The sequence below is a fragment of the Pan troglodytes genome, chromosome 7, assembly GCF_028858775.2.
Source record: "Pan troglodytes isolate AG18354 chromosome 7, NHGRI_mPanTro3-v2.0_pri, whole genome shotgun sequence".
NCBI lineage: Eukaryota > Metazoa > Chordata > Mammalia > Primates > Hominidae > Pan > Pan troglodytes.
Window position 1 is genome coordinate 149,111,456 of NC_072405.2, and position 21,575 is coordinate 149,133,030.

A 21,575-nucleotide genomic window follows, 5' to 3' on the forward strand; every position below is an offset into this window, starting at 1 on the left:
AAGGGCAAAAGCTGAGCTGAGCTGCAAGGGGTCAACTGGGAACAGCGGTTCCCTCTGGAATCAATGTTCTGACAACACAGACTCAGCTTCAGCATCAGGAGAAGGTCTGAGTGACCCTGTGGTCCAACCCCCTTGTTTTACAGATAAGGAATCAGATGTCAATAAAGAGGAGCTGCCTTAAGGTGCAACTCCCACCAGACCGCGCCAAGACTGGGCCTCCTCCCCGGGCACTTGGCCCAGTGCCTCCTTCCCATAAACCCAAACCCATAGAGGTCGCCTGCTGAGGGGTATAGCTTTGTGAACTGCTCCTCCAGTTATAATTGGCTTTTACAGGAAAACTGGCCCTGGAATGACAGCACATGGCTTTGCCCTCTGTCTTTGATCAAACCTTTGACCCAAGGTCATGGCCCTGGGTGGTGACGTCATCAGTTCAGTGTGAACTAACATCTCTTTAGGCTTCGTCCTTGCTGCCTCTGTTCTGTTTGCTCCTTAACAGAGAAAAAGCCTTGTGCTTTATGTGTGTGGCACCTCCAGCCTTTTCAGACCCTCCAAGGCTCACTCTGCTCAATTCTGGAACCAAAGGAAACTCTCAGTATCTGCTCTTCAGGGTTCTAATGGGAACTGGGCGAGAGAAAGTACACAGAGCACCAAGTTCAATATGGAGGACTTCCAAGTCACACAGAGCACGGTCCTACTGGAATTTCTTTTCTTTTTTTCTTTTTCTTTTTTTTGTTTTGTTTTGTTTTGATTTGTTTTGTTTAGAGGCTGGGTCTTGCTTTATCACCCAGGCTGGAGTGCAGTGGTGCAATCACAGCTCACTGCAGCCTCCAACTCCTGGGCTCAAGTGATCCCCCCACCCCAGCTTCCTGAGTAGCTGGAACTACAGGCACATGCCCACCACATCCAGCTTTCCCCTGGAGATTCTGACCATGGAACCTGAGGGTGCCAAGCAAAACATTTCCCCAAACCTAGTCAGTCCATTACCCTCCAAACCCTGAGCTTCTACAGGCTCAGAGAGGAGGAGCTGAAGATCCCCAGAGTCTTTATCGCTCAGTGCTCGACCCCAGGTGAGAGGGTTGCTGAGCAGGCAGGCAGGCAGGAAAAACCAAACAAAAACAAAGCAAAACACCTCCCTGCTTCCCTACATGGATTGTGAGTAGAAGGAGCTGCATAAAATCAAAGGAGTGGCACATCGCAAGTGTATCACATGAATCCAGAGGCGGGCTGAAGAGATATTTCATGCAGCCCCTGGAGAGGAGATAGGCCTTCCCTAGGAGAGGTTGGAGGACAGAAGGTCAGAAACACGGTATGACGAAGCCCCAGGAGGCCAGGCCTCATCCCAGCGTTGACCCTAAGTCACTCCATGTCTGCGGATAAACCATCTCCCTTCTCGGTCCCCAGAAAGCAAAGGACCAGCTGAATGAGCCCAGAACGCCTCCTCATCCACATATCCTGCCTCTTTTAGTCTGTGGTTCTCGGAGAAGACATGCAAACAAGACAAGGTGTGATTTATTTGTGCCACTCCCAGCCACATTCTCCCATTAGCACACAGCCTGGGCATGTGGTCTGTGTCCAAACTCACACGGCCGTGACCCCAAAATCAGTGCCGGTGACAAAGGCAGGCCACAGGAACAGGAGCATGGAGCCCCCAGGAAAGGGCAAGGGGCTGGGCTCAGCCCTCCACCTTGTCAGGCCCCCCTGAACACCATGTTGGGGCAGATGGCAAGGCCAGGACCCCTTCACTGGGCCTCAGGTCAGCGGACAGAACTGGATATGGCTGCCCGTGGCCCTCCCTGGAAGGCTGGTGGAGGTGGGCTCCTGGAATGGGCACTGGTGCATCCCTGAGGCAGCTTTGGTGAGGCTGTGGGGAATGACAGCCAGATGTCTGTGAGGAACATCTGGCATCTGGTGCGGCCTTCCCAAGGACAAAACCAGCCACAAAACAGAGCTGTCACTGGGCACAGGGCTGAGACCTAGAGAGGGCAAGTGAGGGGGTGTAGCACACAATCTAGGGGTGGCGCCACCCCCCCACACACTTACTGTCCTCCTTCCAGGGCACCCACTGAGGCGCTGCACCTCCCATTGTAGACTGAGGTCACCTCTGAGGATCTGCAGGCAAAGGGGCATGCTAAGGGATGGGCATCAGTGTGGCCTCCCACCTTTGCATCCCTGCATGGCTGTGAGCCACCGCTGCATCCTGGGCTCTGCTACACCTGCCATGCCCATCCCCGCACCTTGAGAGTAAAGCAACGGTGGCTGTAGGCTTTCACCTTCAGCTCCTCCAAGCAGCATCCCTTCCATTTCCTCCTGGACAGCTGAGAACAAGCTGCTCAGTCTTTCCATCCTCCATTTCCTCATCAGACCATTACTATGTGCTGGGCTGTCTGATCAGTTATCTGCTCACATTTCCTAACTAACCAGCCAACCCCTTCACCCACCCCACCTCTGACCTTAAAACCCCTTTCCCTTCCCCTCTCTTCTCCACCCTGTCCCTCTAGGTTTCTGCCAGCTTCCTGCTGACTCACATTCCTCCATCAGACTTCTACACATCACAAGACCTCTGAGCTCACCCTAGCTCTCTTTTCACTTCTTTAACCTTGATCTAATCGATTTCTCATTCAGTTCTGTGTAAGAGGTGTCCACATGTGTATCCCCTCTGTGGCAGAGTCAGGACTGGGCTAAGCCAGGGAGGGTCCAGAGGCACAGCATAGAGACCTCACTCCAGGTGGTCACCCTGACGTTGCACCCAGACTGAGCAAGCCAGCACCTCCTCAAATTGTGCATCTTGTTCTCTCATCTTGCTCTGCTTCTCTGGATCTCAAACTTTATTTAAATTTTCTATATGTGTGACCTCAAAGCCACCAACAATACAATGAGTTCAAGACAACAACTTTCCGGGTGTGGTGACTCATGTAATCCCAGCACTTTGGGAGGCCAAGGCGAGCAAATTGCTTGAGCCCAGAAGTTCAAGACCAGCCTGGGCAATATAGTGAAACCCCATCTCTACCAAAAATGCACACATTAGCAGGGCATGGTGGTGCACACCTGTAGTCCCAGCTATTCGGGAGGCTGAGGTGGGAGGATTACCTGAGCCCAGGAGGTCAAAGCTGCAGTAAGCTATGATGGCACCACTACACTCCAGCCTGGGCAACAGAGCAAGACCCTGTCTCCAAAAAACAAAAAGACAACTCACTTCCTCCCGCACCACTGTACCTCTCTCCCTCTATTGCCCCCAAACTTTAAGTGCCATGAGGGTGGCTCTGCACCCAGGAGTTTGTTTTCCATCCGTATGTTCTTTCTCCAGATACCACTCCTTCTGGGAACTTCCCTCCATCTCCACTGCCTCCCCTTTGGCTCTGCCCTGTCATCTCTCATGCACCTCCCCAGATTTGCTCACCTCCTGCTGCCATCACCCCACTCCACCCCCAGGTCCTCAGCTGTTCAGCAGAGACCCCAACCACTTCTGCTGGTTTGCCAACTCCTCACACTACCAACATCCTCAGCCCTGACCCAGGAGGCTGCAATTCCACAGGGCATCCATCACTCCTGCTGGGACAGGGGCCTCAGGGGTCCTGGGTCCTGAGCAGACCAACTGGACCAAGGAGGTTAGATCTCCACTCACCGCTTCCGGGCTCACATGAAGCTCATGGGATCTGGCTTTCCCCACAGCTACACAGAGGGACCAGGTACACAGCCTTGAACTTACAGAGGGCTTAACACTCCTCAGACTGGAATTTAACCAGTCAGAAACATAAAAGAGCTGGCAAGTCAGTTATCCACCAGTTATCCACCCCCTCCCCCATCTAGATAGACTATTCCAAGGGCACTGATTGCAGGCTGGCCTCTCTGCAATGCTGACGTCCTGCAGGACTCAACGCGCAGCGCCGCTTTCTGGGGCAGCTGCTGCCATCTCTGTAACACCCTCTCTGTACATGCTCCCGGGTCTCGCCTCCTTCCCCTCTCTCTTGCTGCTTTGGGGTTGGACCTCACAATAAACAGCAGAACAGAAACCCTGCCACAGGCACCTCTCACTTGGCCTAAGACTCTTCCCAGCTTCTCCCCTTGCCTCTGTGTCTCCTGACCGCAACCTGCTTTTCCACCCAAAGCAAAGTGAACTTAAAGCACAGTAAAGCAGTACTCCTCTCTTGGTCAAACTGCTCCAATGGGTGGAAGGGGATGTACAGTTTACGAAAAATTCATCAAGCCGTACAGTTAAGATATGTTCAGCTATCTGGATGTTTTCTATCCTTCACTGTAAAGCTTAAAGTAGGCGGGGCGCAGTGGTTCACGCCTGGAATCCCAGCACTTTGGAAGGCTGAGGCGGGCAGATCACTTGAGGTCAGGAGTTCAAGACCAGCCTGGCCAACATGGTGAAACCCTGTCTCTACTAAAAAAAAAAAAAGAAAAAGAAAAAAAGAAAATTAGTTGGGTGTGGTGGCACACGCCTGTAGTCCCAGCCAGTCAGGAGGCTGAGGCAGGAGAATTGCTTGAACCCAGGAGGTGAAGGTTGCAGTGAGCCGAGATAGCACCACCGCACTCCAGCCTGGGAGACAGAGCGAGACTCTGTCTCAAAATGAAGAAATACATAAATAAAGTTTAAAGTAAAACAAAACAAAGTCTTCAATGGGTTGCCACTCAACTAACAATAAAACTCCAAATTCTTCCCGTGACCACAACACCCTAGGGAAGTCGGCCTCTGTCCATGCCCCACTCCAGTCCTCTACCGCTTTTGTGTTTACTGCAGAAGCTGCGGGGCACTGGCTTCTGGAGGCTGGAGCTGAGGCCACTGCTGTCCCTTTATATAGTTTCCTCCACCCGGAGTGCCCTTTGCCTGGCTGTGTCCTCAGAAGGGTCCCTTAATTCCCTGACCTGAGCAGAACCCTTCTTCCTTTTTTCTTACCCTCCCACTGTTGTTTATGTCCTACAGAGCACTTATTATAACTTCCAGCTATAATAGTCAGCTATAATTTTAAGGGCTATCTTTCCTCTTGTTTTTTTCCCTCATATTAACTATTATACTACCCTGAAATGCAGATACTGTTTCCAGTTCACAGTAAGCCTTTAATCAGTATTTCCTGAATCAATGAACAAAATGTTTGCAGCAAAGATACAAGGTTTTTTTTTTTTTTTCATGTTTTCAGGTGAAGAAACTTGAGTCAGAGAGCACTTGTAATGTCCTCAAGGACACAAGGGCATCAATCAGAGAGGAGGAGACTTGTGCCCAGCGTCCCCTGGTGCACTTTTCCTGTATTAATGCATTGAATCTTCACAGTCATAGGTGGGCTTGTTCTACCCATTTCACAGATGCTGAAATTAAACACACAAAGGACCAGCCATAAGTAAAGAGGGGACAGAGGGCAAACACAAGAATTCAAGCCCAGGTCTGTCAGTGTAAACTTCCAAGTGTTTAACCAGGATATAAATTGCTGGGTCTCAGGAGTTAAGATGTTTAAAAGATAAAATAAAGTTCTCTGCTAGCCCAGATTTTTAATATTTCTCAGTGCAGGCTTGCCGGCTCCCCGTTTCTTTCCTTGCAGATGCCTAAGGCCACTTGTGGCTTCCAAGCAACAAAACCTTGTGGACCATGGAGCCTCGGACATGCCTCAGCCCAGGCCCTGTTGCCCATCTAGGGACAGCATAGCACGTTGCACAGGCCGGTTGTTTTTTGACATTGAAATAATCTGTTTCTCGGTCAGAGTTCCCAATGAGACAATTCTACTCTTCCCTCCCTGGTTGTGGACTCCGCTGTCAACTGTACATGATGCAGTGAGGAGGGCGATGAGCTTACTTCCAGCCTGGGAAACCATCCCAGCCCCACCTCTGCTCAGGGATGGTGTTGGGGGCCTAGGGGTACATGGATCATAGTCTCTGGGATCCATTTTACCTGAGTCCCAATCTACAAAGCAATAGCACTGAGCAAGTCATCTTCACTCCTTAAGGGTACATTTGTGCATCAAGGGCTGCCAGGAAGGAGGGGTGAGAACGCAACGCAGAAGTGGGTGCGGGGAGCCTGCAGGGCTCCATGGCTGTGCTCTGCCTCCTGCAGTTTTACTTGACTGCTCTCCTGCCTTCTCTGGACTCTGGTTAACCCCTCTCTGAAGTGGACGATGTAGGAGGCAGTGAGGTGGGGTCTAGATTCACTTATAATAGATAATCTACAAATACTCTCTCACTGAATCTTTGCAATGTGTCTATGCAGGAGATTTTTGCTTGCTGTTTTCCAGATTTCTGCCCGAATCCACACAACAGATAAACAGTGGAAAAGGGTTTCCGCTCTCGGATTTATCGGATACATGCCTATCGGATTTCACAAACTGTATTCTTTCAATTCCATTTTGTTCCCCCTCCCCAGAAAAAAAGAAAAACAGCAATGCCGCTCTTGGGCACAGAAGAGCTTAGGGCCTTCCTCTGGACCTCCTCCAGTTTTACTTCATCACACAGAGGAAGAGGAGGGACCAAGGGACCATTCCCATTTGGACCCCATGCTCATCTTCCAGACCGCACTTCAGGATCTGGACCTTGGACCTCCCTGCCCAAACGGTCTGAACCTGGCCCATTCTCCTTCTAAAGTACAGCCTCATTGCCCATCTGTACTCCTGAGGGTGGACTGGACCATTCCTGGGGTCTCCTGGGCCCAGGGGGCTTTAAGGGGCAGCTGTCTGTCAGGTTTGTGGACAGAACTTGATCTTATATATCAGGGGGTCCTCACACATGCAGATGAGGCCCTCCTTGGCTCAACACCAAGCAGGAGTTACGAAGAGAAGGAGGCCAGGCCGCGGACTGGGGCTGGGAGCCTGGGTGTGACTCTCCTTGGGCTACCATGATTTTGCGTGTGACTTTAAGGAGTCCAAGGATGCTGTATTCAAACCTGCCTCCCAGGTATTTTGTGCAGGCATATTTGTCAAGTTAGAAGGAAAGAAGTTATTTTCCAGGACACTTTTAAAATTTGATCTACAAGATATAAATAGGAGCACACTAAGTACGTAAGCTTCCTTTTGTTGTCTTGCCCTAGGCTGCTCTGGTTAGGGCCGATCGGAGTGCAGAGCCAGGTCTGGCCCAGAACTCTCAGCCCAGATGAGCAGAGGCAATGGATGGAGGTGCTCGGCTCCACATTCCAACCTCATCTCAGCCAGCACCGTCCTTCTCAGCTAGGGGGTTTCACTCTCAGCCCAACCTGAGCACAGGCAGGAAGATGTCTTTCTATTCCCCAGATTTGGGGGTCCAAGACAGAAAATGTCTTCAGTAGAAAACACACGTGGCATTGGGTGCTCAGGGGAGCCAGAACTCACCTGCAGGGGGTTGTGGCACCCCAGGGCAGTGCCAATGAGCTCCTCTTATTACCTTCCACCCCTTCAGCCATTTATGTTTACATCTGTTGTTAGATTGATGTAAATAAGAACCTATTATAAACAAATAGACATCCCATGTGTCTATTACATATCAAGCAAAATTGACTGGTTGGATTTCCAGAATATGGAAGCAGATATTTCCCAAGAGTAGACAGACAGTCAAAATGCAGACAGAGTTTTAACAGTTTTTTTTTTCTGGGCAAGTACACGTAGATTGTTGCAGGGTAAGGGGCAAAAGGAAGCAGTCTTTATTGTCCTGAACATCCCTTTCTAGGTTTGGTTGTCTATGTGTGTGCATCTGAGTATGTGTATATAAGTGGGGCTGTGTAGTGAGTATGTATGTGAGCACATGTGTGTCTATGTGTGAGTATGTTTGTATGCCTGTGTGTGAGTGTATGTGTGTGTCTTGTTTGTGTATGTTTGTAGGCATGTGTGTGGTGTGTTTGTATGCCTGTGTGTGAGTGTATGTGTGTATCTTATGTTTGTATGCATGTGTATGTGTGTGTATGTTTGTATGCCTGTGTGTGAGTATACGTGTTTATGTTTGTATGCCTGTGTGTGAGTGTATGTGTGTGTATGTATGCCTGTGTGTGTGTATGTGTGTGTGTTTGTATGCCTGTGTGTGAGTGTATGTGTGTGTATGTTTGTATGCCTGTGTGTGAGTGTATGTGTGTGTATGTATGCCTGTGTGTGTGTATGTGTGTGTGTTTGTATGCCTGTGTGTGAGTGTGTGTGTATGTTTGTATGCCTGTGTGTGAGTGTATGTGTGTGTATGTATGCCTGTGTGTGAGTGTATGTGTGTGTGTTTATATGCCTGTGTGTGAGTGTATGTGTGTGTATGTTTGTATGCCTGTGAGTGTATGTGTGTGTATGTATGCCTGTGTGTGAGTGTATGTGTGTGTATGTTTGTATGCCTGTGTGTGAGTGTATGTGTATGTTTGTATGCTGGTGTGTGAGTGTGTGTATAGGTATGCCTGTGAGTGTATGTGTGTATATGTTTGTATGCCTGTGTATGAGTGTATGTGTGTGTATGTTTGTAGGCCTGTGTGTGAGTATGTGTGTATGTTTGTATGCCTATGAGTGTATGTTTGTATGCCTCTGTGTGTGTGTATGTTTGTATGCCTGTGTGTGTGTGTATATGTATGCCTGAGTGTACGTGTGTGTATGTTTGTATGCCTGTGTATGTGTATGTGTGTGCATATTTGTATGCCTGCATGTGAGTGTATATGTGTGTGTATGTTTGTGTATGTTTGTATGCCTGTGTGTGAGTATATGTGTGTGTGTGTTTGTATGCCTGTGTCTATGTATGTTTGTATGACTCTGTGTGTGTGTGTGTTTGTGCATGTGTTTGTGTGGGGGTAAATTCAAAGAAACCAGGGTAAACATAATCAAAAGGACAAAGACAGGACACATAGCTTACAGCAAAACAAGTCACCTAAAACATGCAGCTTTGACACTTGTTTTCCTTCAGTCTTCCAGTAACTGCGAGGTTGTGTCAGAAGCATCACAATTAATCAACCACATTTCTTGGAAATCCTCAAGACATCGCATAACCCCGTATCCCTACTCATTCTCTGACAAGTGTAAAACAAGTTCTGCCAGGATAAGGTTAGCTACAGGACATGAGAGGCACTCAGAAGTGCAGAGTTCCTCCATGAATTTCTTACATAAATGCACATTTATATAGAGACATATATTTATATAGAGATTGTCTATGTTTAGGTGTATGTCCTTTTACAATTATCTTATAGAGATTGTCTATGTTTAGGTGTATGTCCTTTTACAACTATCTATTTAATTGTCACCACTCTATATTTCATCTCTTTCTCAACTCAAAACGAAAACCCCCATGTGAAATGCAGAGTCTCCACGAGCTGAAGCCTTGGGCATGGCATGACCCTAGTCGATGAGATCATCACACCTATATGCTGCAGTCTCCACTTTACTCGGGATGGCACCAGGGACAGAGTGATGTGGCTGGTACAAGGCCCCATGGCCAGGCAGCGCTGATTCATATTGAACCTCAAACCCCTTCTAGTTCCACTGGGACATGGATTCATGTCCAAAACCTAGGAGGGTGTAATGGTTTTTTAAGAATACATGGCTAACCTCTAAAAATGGGAGGCAGGGGAATATCTTTCATTAGATGTCACACAGAGTGGGCCGCTGGTCATGCATTTTGACCAATACATGGAAGGGAAGAGAAGAGAGACCCTCTAAGAGGAGCCACACCACTCAGCACTCCAGGGAGGAAACTGAGGCCCCCACAAAATGTCCTATCCAAGGGCACCTCGGGAGCTGGTGGCAGCAACTCCAGATTCTCAGTCATCACCTCAGAGTATATTATCAGATGTTGGCAAACTCCTGTAAAGGGCCAGATAGTAAATAGCCTTTGGACCATGCGTCTCTGTCTTAAAGACTCAACCTGCTATCCCAGTGTGAGAGCAACCATCGACAATACGTTAACAAGTTGACATGGTTGTGGTCCAGTAACACAATTTGTAAAATTGGTTTCTGGCCAGTGATCTGGCCTTTGGGCTGTAGTTTGCTGTCCTTTGAATTCGATCAGGGAGGGTCTTCCCTGCTGGAATGGACCAGTTCCCCATGCAGAACTCAAGACAGATGAACTTCTCGACTCTGCTCAACTCCCTCTCTGTGACGTGGTGCTCAGATACAGTCACGTTACTGCCAAGCACTTTGATTTGTGGCATGTAATTTTTATATAGATTTGCCATAAAAATATTAAGTATGATAACAAGAACCACAGTAAAAACCACAACTTGGTAACTATCTGCCAGATTGGGAACTATCATTTCAGATGACAGACAAGGAAACCGAGGCTCAGAGAGGTGAAGTCCCTGGCTGAGATCCCTGGCTGGCAAGTGGCAGACCTGGGAGTCCACTCTAGCCCCGCTGACATGAGACCACAGGTCTTAGCAATGGCATGTTATAACAAGAGTTAACCTGTGATTTGCACTGACTGTGCCAGGCTGCATTGGGAGCATTTTATGTGCGTGTTCCCTCTGCTCTAGAGAGTAGGTAGTATTATTATTGTATTTATTTATTATTTATTTATTTATTTATTTATTTGAGACGAAGTCCTACTCTGTCGCCAGACTGGAGTTCAGTGGCACGATCTCGGCTCACTGCAACCTGACTCCCTGGTTCAAGCGAGTCTCGTGCCTCAGCCTCCTGAGTAGCTGGGATTATAGGCACATGCCACCATGCCTGGCTAATTTTTGTATTTTTAGTACAGACAGGGTTTCACCATGTTGGTCAGGATGGTCTTGATCTCCTGACCTCGTGATCTGCCCGCCTTAGCTTCCCAAAGTGCTGGGATTACAGGCATGAGCCACCGCACCCGGCCTATTTTCTTTATTTTACAGGGAAAACTAAAGTTCGAAAGACTAACTTGTCAAAATAAACAAGAAAGCCTGGATTTCACTGATGCTTTTAGACCTGAGTCCACCCACCACAGATGATGTTATGAAGTCATGGCCTCTGAGGAAGAGAGGACCAGATTCCAATCCCAGGCCTTCCCTGACTTCTCATCCTGTGATCCTCTCATACATCCAGAGTCAGGGGTTCTCAAAGAGGGTAACATCACTTCCAAGGGGGCAAAATTCAGTTTGGGTAGGAGTGGGAGAGAATCTTAGATACTATAATAGCCTTAGGCCCTCCAAAGTGCTACTCTACCCAACAGCATACAGGGATATATAATACATGTATGGTATTGCAGTTTCAGAGAAGGGGGATAGTTAGGAAACAAATATTTACAGAGGCTCCTTTGGGGGTAGATAATAATAATTTAAAAGTTAAGAAACACTGTGCCAAGTGAAAGGTATTTAACTCGATCATCTTCCTGAAAGTATATGTACATAATAAATACACACTCACACACAAGTGAATACATCATGTTTGTAAATGTATACAGTAAGAGCCCACACTCAGGGCCATCACTGCATCAAGAGTTCCCCAGGTATTGACTCAATAGATCCTCAAACACTCTACAAGGTAGAGAGTGTCATCATTGTCCTCCTCTTTTTTTTTTTTTTTTTTTTTTTTGGAGAGGAAGTCTCACTCTGTCACCCAGGCTGGAGTATAATGGCACAATCTCGGCTCACTGCAACCTCTGCCTCCCAGGTTCAAGCAATTCTCCTGCCTCAGTCTCCTGAGTAGCTGGGATTATAGGCACCTGCCACCACACCCGGCTAATTTTTGTATTTTTAGTAGAGATGGGGGTTTCACCATATTGGTCAGGCTGATCTCGAACTCCTGACCTCAGGTGATCCACCTGCCTCAGCCTCCAAAAGTGCTGGGATTACAGGCGTGAGCCACACACCTAGCCCAGCATCCTCTTCTTACAGATGAAGAGACCAGGCAGAGAAAGGTTACATAACTGTCCTAAGGTTAACAGAGAGGAAGGAGACAGAGCTGGGAGGCCCAGCTGGGTGACCCAGCTCCAGAGGCTGTGGCTTAACCAGCTTCAACCACTGATGGAGCTACTTTGACCATGCAAACCTCTTCTAGGAATCCACCTGCAGGAATAATCCACAGGTGCATAAGGAGCTCAGTATAAGAAAGTCTCATATTGCATTGTTGCAAGAAACCATACCCTGGAAGCAAGATAAATCGCCATCAATTTGGGAATGATTGAAGAGGTGATGGTGCAAGCTCCCCAGAGCCAAAGGAGACCTGTACCATTGAGAATGAGATGGGCTGCATGCCCTGGTCTGAAATGCGCTGACAGTGAAGTGTTTGTGTCGCACAAGCTCGTTGCTTCTAATACATGGGTCGTACAGTTTTAGGCAGAGGCAGGAGTCAGTGACCCAACGGTTCCAGGGGTCATCTCCAGGCTTAGGTCTGGCTGGGCAGGGTTGGAAGACTATTTTTCTTCTTTGAAGTACACACATTTAAAATAAATGATGAGAGGTTTTAGTTTTCCATCATTTTCAGTAATTTTCACATAAAATTTCACAGCACATAATCATAATTAAGTAATTCAATTACGATTTCTATTTGGTGACCTCAGTCCTAATAAGCCTCCCAAGAGGAACTCCTGGTGACCTGCAGCTGGAGGGCAGGGCCCGGGCTGACTTGGTCCCAAGTGCCAGGCCACAGACCTCTACGTGGCGGCTCCAAACCCACAACCCACACTGCTGCCCATCCCTCCCAGCCTTCGGGTCCACCCAGAGGGAACAGCTGGGTGGGTCACTTTGTGGTCACATACATGTTCCCAGATGTGTGTGTAGTGTGTGTAGTATATGTGCTGCATGTGTGTATGAGTAGTGTATATATGTGTGTGGGGTGTTATATGCCTGGTGTGTGTGTATGTGGAGGGTGGCACGTGAGGCCATATGTGGAGCATTATGTTATGTGGGCACATGGATATAATATGCATGTGTATGTGATGTGTGTGCATGTGGTGTGTGTGGAGCATGTGTCTGTGTTTGTGTGGAGGGTCTTATGTGCATGGTGTGCCTGTGTGTGTGTGTGGAGGGTTGCGTACATGGCCAGTGGTGTGTGGAGCTGTGTACATTGTATGTATGTAGGTGGGTGGGTGTGTCTGTGGTGTCTGGGTGGGTGCTATTTATATATGTGGTGTGTGTGAATTGTGCATTTGTATGTGGTGTATGGTGTGTGTATATAGAGTGTGTGTTATATATGTGTGGTGTGTAGTGTGTATGTGGTGTGTGTGTGGTGTGTATAGCCTATGTGCAGTGTGTGGGGTATGCATGGTTTCTGTTTCTGTGGGGTGTGTGTGCTATATGTAGTGTGCAGTGTGTGTGGTGTGTACAGGTGAATGGGTGTGTATGTGGAGTGTGTGCATGTGGGGAGTGTGCTGTGTGTGGTGTTTGTGCACATGTGCCTAGATATAGACTGTGTGTATGTGGTGCGTGTGGTGTGCAGACTGTAAATGGTGTTTGTGCATGTGTTCATGTATGTGTGTGATATGTCTATGGAGTGTCTGTGGTATACAGTGTGTTCATGTGGCGTGTGCAAAACGTGTATTTGCATGTGGTGTGTGGTGCATATCTATGTGGCATGTGTGTAGTATGTGTGGTGTGCATAGTGTTTGTGTATGTGTGTATGCATATAGTATACATGGTGTGTGTGGTATGTGTAGTGTGGAGAGTGTGTGTGGTGTGTGCATATGCGGATGTGTGTGTGAGTGGGTGTGTATGTGAGGGTGTGGTTTGTGAGGGGTGTCTGTGTGCATGTGCTTCTATCTAGGGTGTGTGATGTGCCTGGTACGCACGGTGTTTGTGTGTGTGGGTGTGTGTAGGTGGGGTGTGTGCACCCTGAGTTTACCAGGGAGTCTCAGGCCAGGCAGAGGGATGTGGGGACAGAGGTGGGAGTGTGGCCTGGAAGGCATGGTCACGAGGGGTGATGCCACCAGCAGGGCCATGCCCACTTCGATTCCTGTACAAGACTCTTGCTTAGAGGGAGACAGTGCCTAGAATTTCCCAGGCCAGACACGCCACCCAGACTTGCCAACAGCCAGCCTCCCTGCCGTCCCCTGGGACATGTGTGGCTGTGTCTTCAAAGGGAAAGATAATTGCAGGGGCTCTGAGGTAGGCCCTCTTCCCGCTGAGGGAAGATTCAGGACTGCCCCCGGATGCCCCTCTGAGCCGTGTGAACTGGGAAAGGTAAGCCACATGGCTGAGCCTCCAGTCCTGCCTCCTACAGATGGGAACAGTCCCGCTCTCCTGCTAAGCACTGTTGGCTGCTACCCCACCTCCACCCCAGCCACTGGGCTCCTCCATCATGTGGAGTCCACTCCCACTCAGTCCCTTTGCGGTCCCTGTTCCCCGGGCCTGGAACTCAGCCTATCAGTCTTGGCTTGCACAGTTGTTTCACACCATTCCAAGATCCAGGCAACTTTTCTCTCCTCCAAGAGACCCACTTCACCGGGTTTCTCAGCTTTGAAGCACTTATCACCACATGAAATGACCTAGCCCATCACTTGATGGACTGCCCATCTCCTTTCCCTTCTGGAAAGTGTCACCCTTAAAGTGGGATCATGTATGTCACATACCCCTGTAACTCTCATGCTTCAGAACAGTACCTGAAAGATAATAGAAGCTCAATGAATATGCATTGAAAAAATAAGTCAATAATATGTGAAAAGAGTGGGTAAAAGCATCCGCTGTTGTGAGATATTACCTGTAAATATTTATGTAGTCCATTCCCAACTATATACATAAGTTGTATTATTTACTAAAAGTGTTTTGCACTACAGAAAGAAAAAATGTGCAAAACCGACTTTCAAGTGAACCTCATAATTAATTTATTTGAAAGGTTAAGTGTTCTGCCTGCTAACTACAACAGAAAGCAAAGGAGAGCCCCTCCATAAGTATCAGTACACCTACCAGACTAATCTCCCTGATCATGGCCACAAACCCGTCTGCAAGGAGGAACTGACCCCACATTACAGGTAACTGAGACGCAGGGGGCTAAGTCAATTGCACAGAATCACACACTCATCAAAATGCAGAGCTGGAGTTTAAATGCTGACATTTTCCCAGCGAGAACCACAGGTGAACAATAAAATGGGAAAATGAATCTCCTCACACAAAAGAAGCCTCCCTCTACTCCCACCCTCAGTCGTATTGGCAAGTGGAAGCGCCCAGGAGTCAAAACTCTCATTAAATGAGAATAGAGATAACTATGAACATATCCACAACAGGGTGGGAGAGGGGGAGGGGATGACCACACATCCGGAGAGAGAAAACACCACGGGAGCACGGGAGAGGCTGCTTCTTTGCTCTAATCCAGATCATCAACATCCCAGCCCAAAAGTCCAAGTGCAAAAGACAGGATGCAGCAAGGGACTCCCTGGCTGTGGGGACAGGAGAGAGAGGACCACCATAGTGTGTCCTCAAAATAGAAGTAGGTGGAGGCCTTCTCGGCTGCGGCCAGCTGGCATTCCACAGGCTCACTTACAGTGACCCGATAAGCTATATAAAGCTCGTTTTGTGGCCACGACAAAGCCTGGGGTGGAGAAAACTCTTAATTATAGCTGATGCTCTGGGGCTGGCCTTGTCCTCGGCCTCCGCCCCACACACTGCAGGAAGCTGAGGCTGAGATTGCTTCCCCTGGGAGCCTCTGTCAGGCAATGGAGAAGCTGGAGTTGATGTCGTGACACAGGGGCACTTCCCTGAATGTGTCCAAAGCCAAGGAAACACATAGCCACCAGCATCACGGCAGACCTTAGGGAAGGCCACTGGGGAGGGAGGTCAGATATGATGCCTGAAATGCGTCTGTAATAACACTGGCCATGCGTTACTGCTGTTACTGTTGTTACTCCACTCCTCAGTCTGCTGATACTCTTTTTCATTTGTAAAATGGGGATAATGATTTTTTTTCCAAGTTCGTTTCAGTCATTCATTCAACAAACAGCCACTGGCCACCAGGTATGAGCCACATCTGTTCTAGACACTGGGTAGGGTTTGATAATTAGATATGCAGTAAGATTGCAGAAGGATGGTCGAAAGCACTCACTCTTAGGCAGTAGGTTCAGACAAAAGAAAGACTTCCACACCTGTCCCCTGCAATCCTGGACAGGCCACTCAGCCCCTATGTGCCTCTGTGCCATCAACCATAAAACAGCCAGCCTGCCTTTTCTAAATCTGCACCAGCCTTCAAATTCTAACCATTTGTCTCTGTTCATCAAAATGTGAACGCATTAAATATTTCCATTATTGTTGGCTATAATTTCAGATTTGCTTCATGTTCTTATTCTTTTCTTTGGCGGGGGTGGGGTGGGGAGTGAAACAGATCATTGCTCATGAACTTCTAATGTGCACGTCACAACAGCAAGCACAGAATTAACTGTCAGGCCACTGCCCTTATTTCCTTTAAACAATATTTAGGAGCTCATCCTACATACTAGGCTCCGTTCTAGGCACTGAGGTACCACAAGGAACAGACTTTGCCCTTGTGAAGCTTATATCCTTGTGTGTGAAGACACACACTAGGCAGGTAAACAAATGCATATATAAAATTACACACTCCGTTGTGTAATTGTCTGCCATTTTCCTGCTGCCCCAAGTAGACAAGAGTTTCCCTCTCGAGGACAAAGAGGATGCCAGATTCACTACTGCATCATGGGCACCTGGCCTGTGTCCAGCACAGAGGAGTGACTAAATGTGCTTGTTGAATGAATGAATGAATGAATGAATGAAGGGAATGTTTACTATAATGCATGACTGTTAATGAAGGAATGGATAAATGACATTGAATTGAATGGCTGTTTTAATGCATGGTTATTGAATGAATGAGTGAGTTGGATCTAACTCAACGACTACTACATCAAAAAAAACCCTGATATTTTTAGTCTACCATTTTCCAGGTCATCAATAAGTGGCCTCTATTGAGACTAGTTCCTCCTCAGGCTGTGAAGTCCCCCACAGGCATCCTCTGTGTACCAAGAGATTTCTGGTGTTCAAATTCTGCCATGCTCCCGGATTCAATCTCACTAGCTGCTTTCCAATATGTTACTATTAGCTCTTTTATTTTGTTTTGCTTTGTTTCTAATTGAAGCAATTGTAAGGGGATTTCATTTCATTTGTAGCCAGAATAGACCGGGCCCTCTTCATCTCACAGCTGTATTTACAAAAACTGATTCCCTTTAGATGACTGAGCATTCACTTAAATCTTACATCTATTTTAGGATTTTGGAGAAACCCTGTCTTCACAGAATCCATGAGCTTTTCTTGACGTGATCAGGGCGGACGTGTGTTCTGGGCTGGCCTGCGTAGGGTTTCCCTTTCTCTTGGTAACAGCTCCCTGGTTTTCCTTCTTGTATCAGATCCCTTTCCTTGAGGGAGCTGGGCTGGGAACTAACTCTACTCCCAAATGTTAGACAAGGTCTTGTGACAGGCCCAAAATATTCAACCTATTTCCACTCCTAGACTAGTGATTGGTGTAGGGACGGTCACATGACCTACCGTAGTCCAGTGAGACCGAGTGCCAGGCCTGCTGGGTAATAATCTCTTCTCCTCCCGGGTTTGCAGGCAGACATGGCTCTGAGATCCACTGAGAGGTGTCTTGCCGTGGTGTCCCCAACTTGCCCTCCCATGTCCATTCTCTGCCTCTGCCCTGCTCCCAGCCCAGGAGGCCAGCCACTGTGACTGCATCACTTGGCCTTGCTTGGCTGGTTTCAGACAGGGTCAGGCTAGTGGAAGAACAGCCATGCAAGAGCAGATACGGGGCAGGGGCTTCTTTCTTGCTCCTCTTTGCCTGTGTGTTGTGGTCTGGCAAGAGAACTGTATGCCTTCATGACTAAGGGTCCTACAGGGCCACCCAATCTCAGCCCTCATGGACTCTAGTGACATACTCCATCCCTTCTCAGCTGGCTTCTCCCATCACTAGTTCCTGCGTACCTCAGTATCCCTTGTTGATCTCACCCTCCTCTAAATAAAACCTTCATCAGAGTCTCTTCACTGAAACCCATTTACCAGTATAATTCTGACACATAAGGCAAGCCAAGAACAGAGTTAACACCAAGACAGAGGAACCTGGAAATGGAGAGTGGAATGAATGGGTCCAGGTTTCATCGTTTGAAGCTGCCTGACCTCTGGCCTTTCCATTGAAAGTGATAATATTAATACATTTGCTTTACCAAGACCAGTCATGGTGAAGCCCATGTTCTGGAGGCATGGGGGAGAGGCCTGGAGTCTGAAGGCCTGGGTTCTGTTCCCAGCCCTGGTGTCTATTAACTGTGTGGCACATCCCAGGGACTTGACCTCTCTGGGGTTGTCTTTGCCATTCTCAGAGCCATCCCTGGGCATGAAGCTCCTGCTGAGATCCAGAACCACTCTGAACCAAGACTGTCAGGATGGCAAAAACAAACAAACAAAAAAAACAGTGGGAAGGATCTGGAAGTAATGTTGTTTCCCAGCACTCTGCATCAAGGGGTTCTGGATTCTGGAATGACAGGTAGAATTCATTGTTCCTGAGCTACCACATTGAATTTCTACTTCTTAGCTGGGGCTGTGACCCTGTGCCTAGATCTTATCTGTGCAGATTTCTGATTGATCCAGTGTGCACCTGGATCAATCCCATAGCTCCAGTCCTGCCTGGGATGTCTCCTATCACTCCTCTTTCCCCACCTGACCCATCCCCTCTCAGGCCTACAACTGAGGGCCCAACATGCCTTGAAGCTGTGCCTTCCATGACCTCAGCATTCTGTGTGCGCTTATCTATAAAAAAGAGAGAATCCTTATCCTATAAGGTTGTGATATGGGTCAGTGAAGTCACGTATGGGAAGTCCACAGCCAATGCCTTGCATGCTCTAGGGTAGATTACCTTCACTTAGCCTTCTGGGCATCGATTTCCACCTCTGTAACACAGGCCAAGTCATCAGTGCTGGATCTCTCACAATTATCTGAATTTCTCCAGCAGTCTTGTGAAGGACCTCCCTTCGTCCTGCTGTTCGGCGGCATTCCATTCCCCACAGAGATCTGACCATGTCATACCCCCACATAAACCCTCCAGCATGTCCTCACCTTAGCACACAAGGCCCCCCTTTATGGGGACCCTGACAATCTGGCAATGCCCAGCAGCCCTAACCTCCTCCCTTTCCCCAGCGGCACGGGCCCATCATGGTTCATTGACCATGTCATGGCATCCTTTAATCCCACTCCATCGCATCCTTCTCAATCCCATGCAGTTCATGCCCATCCTCTAAACAACCTGAGCACCACCTCCTCCAGGGAGCCCTCCCTCATTCTCAGTATCCCCACACATACCACGACCACACATGGACCTGGCACATGAGACGCTGCTAAAGTTTACCCGCCCGGTATCACATTCCCTTTTATGTGGCTTTCCTGCCTTCTAGACTATGAGCACACTGAGAATGGTTGCCGTGTCTTGTCTTTTTCTGTAGCCCCAGAAATCAGCACAAGGCCATACAAAAAAGTAGAGCCCTGATAAGTATCTGTTGAATAAATAAGTGGAGATTAAAAGAGCCAACACAGAGAAAAGGGTCATACCGTGGTAAAGCAGCCTAGAGCCACCCCAGTTTCAGAAACGGTTTAGCTGTTTTCTCACTGGGCTGCAAGCCAGGCACATCCCCAGGATCAGGCCCCTGCCTCCCCTTCTGAGTCACACCCAGCTGCTCTCATCGCGAGCACCTTCCATGCTGCCCCAGCCCCCAAGGCTTTCCCTGCCCCTGGCCAAGGTGTAACCTATGGCATCCCAGCCAGGGGTTGTTCAGTCCCCTGCAGTAATCAGCAAGACAGAGGCTGAGGCTCCACACTCAGCCTGACCAGCTTCAAAGCCCAACCCCTGCCGGGCCTGGAGGAGAAGGTTACTCAGCAGCCACTGTGACCGGAGAAGGACAAATGTCACCCCAATGCAATAGGCAGAGGCAGAAGCTGGAGACAGTCTGGAACATGAGAAACCCACTTCATCCTTCCTGTCCTGGGGAGGGCGCTGTCCTCAGAATGACCCCTACTAAATCCTGGAGATCAGGCTTCCAGGTCAGAGCCCTGGGGGCCATCAGCCCTCTGCCTCCCCTCCCCCACCCCCAGCCACAATCAACAGATTCCAGACAAATAAGCTAGAGGCCTTGGGTTATCTCAGAGGGCACCGGGTCAACAGCACTTGGCCTCTGGGATAAGTAGCTCCTGACTGTGTCTAAATGACTGACTCTGGGCTGCTGGGAAACGCTGAGGGAGCCTGAATGTTTCTTGCTTGATCCCTCATCACTGCCCCTTCGGAGACCCTGCTATACCCAATGCTTCAGGCCAGACTTTGCATGCACAGTTTCTAGCTTTCACAGCTCTGGGCAGTAAGTAGAGGATGTTCCCATATCAGAGGTAAAGATGAGACACCAAGTATCTCCCAGGTGACAGGGTGGTTAGAACCCATCCCTCTTTCATCCCAAACCCCTTCTTGCCTCTGCCCGCGACCTCTGCCTCTGGATGGGAGAAGATATCCTTCTGACAACAGGAATGTCCAGGGGGTGCCCATGCTACTAGGTTCCCTGTGTGGTCAAACCCAAGAATGTGGGTCCCCTCAGCCTCTGCACCCGCTACTTCCCCCGCCTTCCTGGAGCCGGCCGCAGGATCCCTATCTGCCCGAGGACCCCTCCCGTGGGCTCAGCAGGGGGCGTCACTCTTGGCAGGGGCCGCGTGGGGCCCGGGCGCACTCACTTTCACAAAGACGGCGCCGCAGCTTGCCCCGGATCTTGTCGATGGCATTGAAGTCGGACACGTGGAAGACGTGGGCGGACTTGGGCTCTGAGGCGATCTCCTCCAGCTCCTCCTTGAGTGCCTCGCCCACGCCCACGGCAAAGATGCGGATGCCAGCGCGGTGGGCTGCCGCCGCGGCGTCCAGCACCAGGTCCTGGCTGCGGCCGTCGGTGAGCAGGATGGCCACCTGCTTGTAAGCGCGGTCCCTGGGGCGGCCGCCGGCGCGTGGGGAGAAGCTGCGGGCCGTGATGTAGCGGAGCGCGTCTCCTGTGTTGGTGTTGCCCCCGTGGTAGGCGAGACGCCGGGCAGCCGCCTTGACCTCCTCCTGCGAGCCAAAGAGTCCCAACTCGAAGGCCGTGGTGGGCCGGTCGCTGTAGCGCACGACCCCCACACGGGTGCGGTCGGGGCCCACCTCAAAGGTGTCCACCAGGTTGGCCACCCACTGCCGGACCTTCTCAAAGTCCTCCTTGCCCACGCTGGAGGAGGTGTCCAGGAGGAAGACCAGATCGTAGTGGACACTTTTGCAACCTGCAGGGGTGAGAGAAGGGGTGGCGTAGGGCAAATGGGCATGGAAAGGACACTGTCCTGGGGTATAAAGGTCACTGGGGTCACACACACCTGCTCAAATACCTACCTGCCCTGTCTCTCATGTCCCAAGGGCCCTGGGCTGCCTGAAAGGCCTGAGCCTCAGTTTCCACACCTTCACATGGCAATAATGATGAGTTTTCCCCAAGACTACTGTGAGGCTCAACTGACAGTAGGTAGCATCACATTAAAATGACTAACACCCACCGCAAAGCACTATGCCTCAATCTCTTCACTTTTATTTTGTTTAAAAGGTGACTCCATTTTTCATTATTTTTCAACCTACCCCAAATAATGTATGCCCATTTCCAAGAAGTCAGAAAATGCAATCAAAAGATGTTTAGATGTTTTAGGCTGGGCGCGGTGGTTCACGCCTGTAATCCCAGCACTTTGGGAGGCCAAAGCGGGTGGATCACGAGGTCAGCAGATCGAGACC

General features: G+C 49.2%; 1 protein-coding gene across 2 annotated transcripts in view; it reads right to left on the bottom strand.

Annotated features, from left to right (window-relative positions):
* The window catches only part of COL22A1 (collagen type XXII alpha 1 chain), a 326,455-nt gene that overhangs the window by 268,838 nt on the left and 36,042 nt on the right, over positions 1-21,575 (bottom strand). For both annotated transcript variants that reach the window (XM_003311931.6, XM_063817403.1), the window contains one exon: positions 20,516-21,082. In XM_003311931.6, the coding sequence (XP_003311979.3) occupies positions 20,516-21,082 (567 nt within the window). The remainder of the gene's footprint in view (positions 1-20,515; positions 21,083-21,575) is intronic.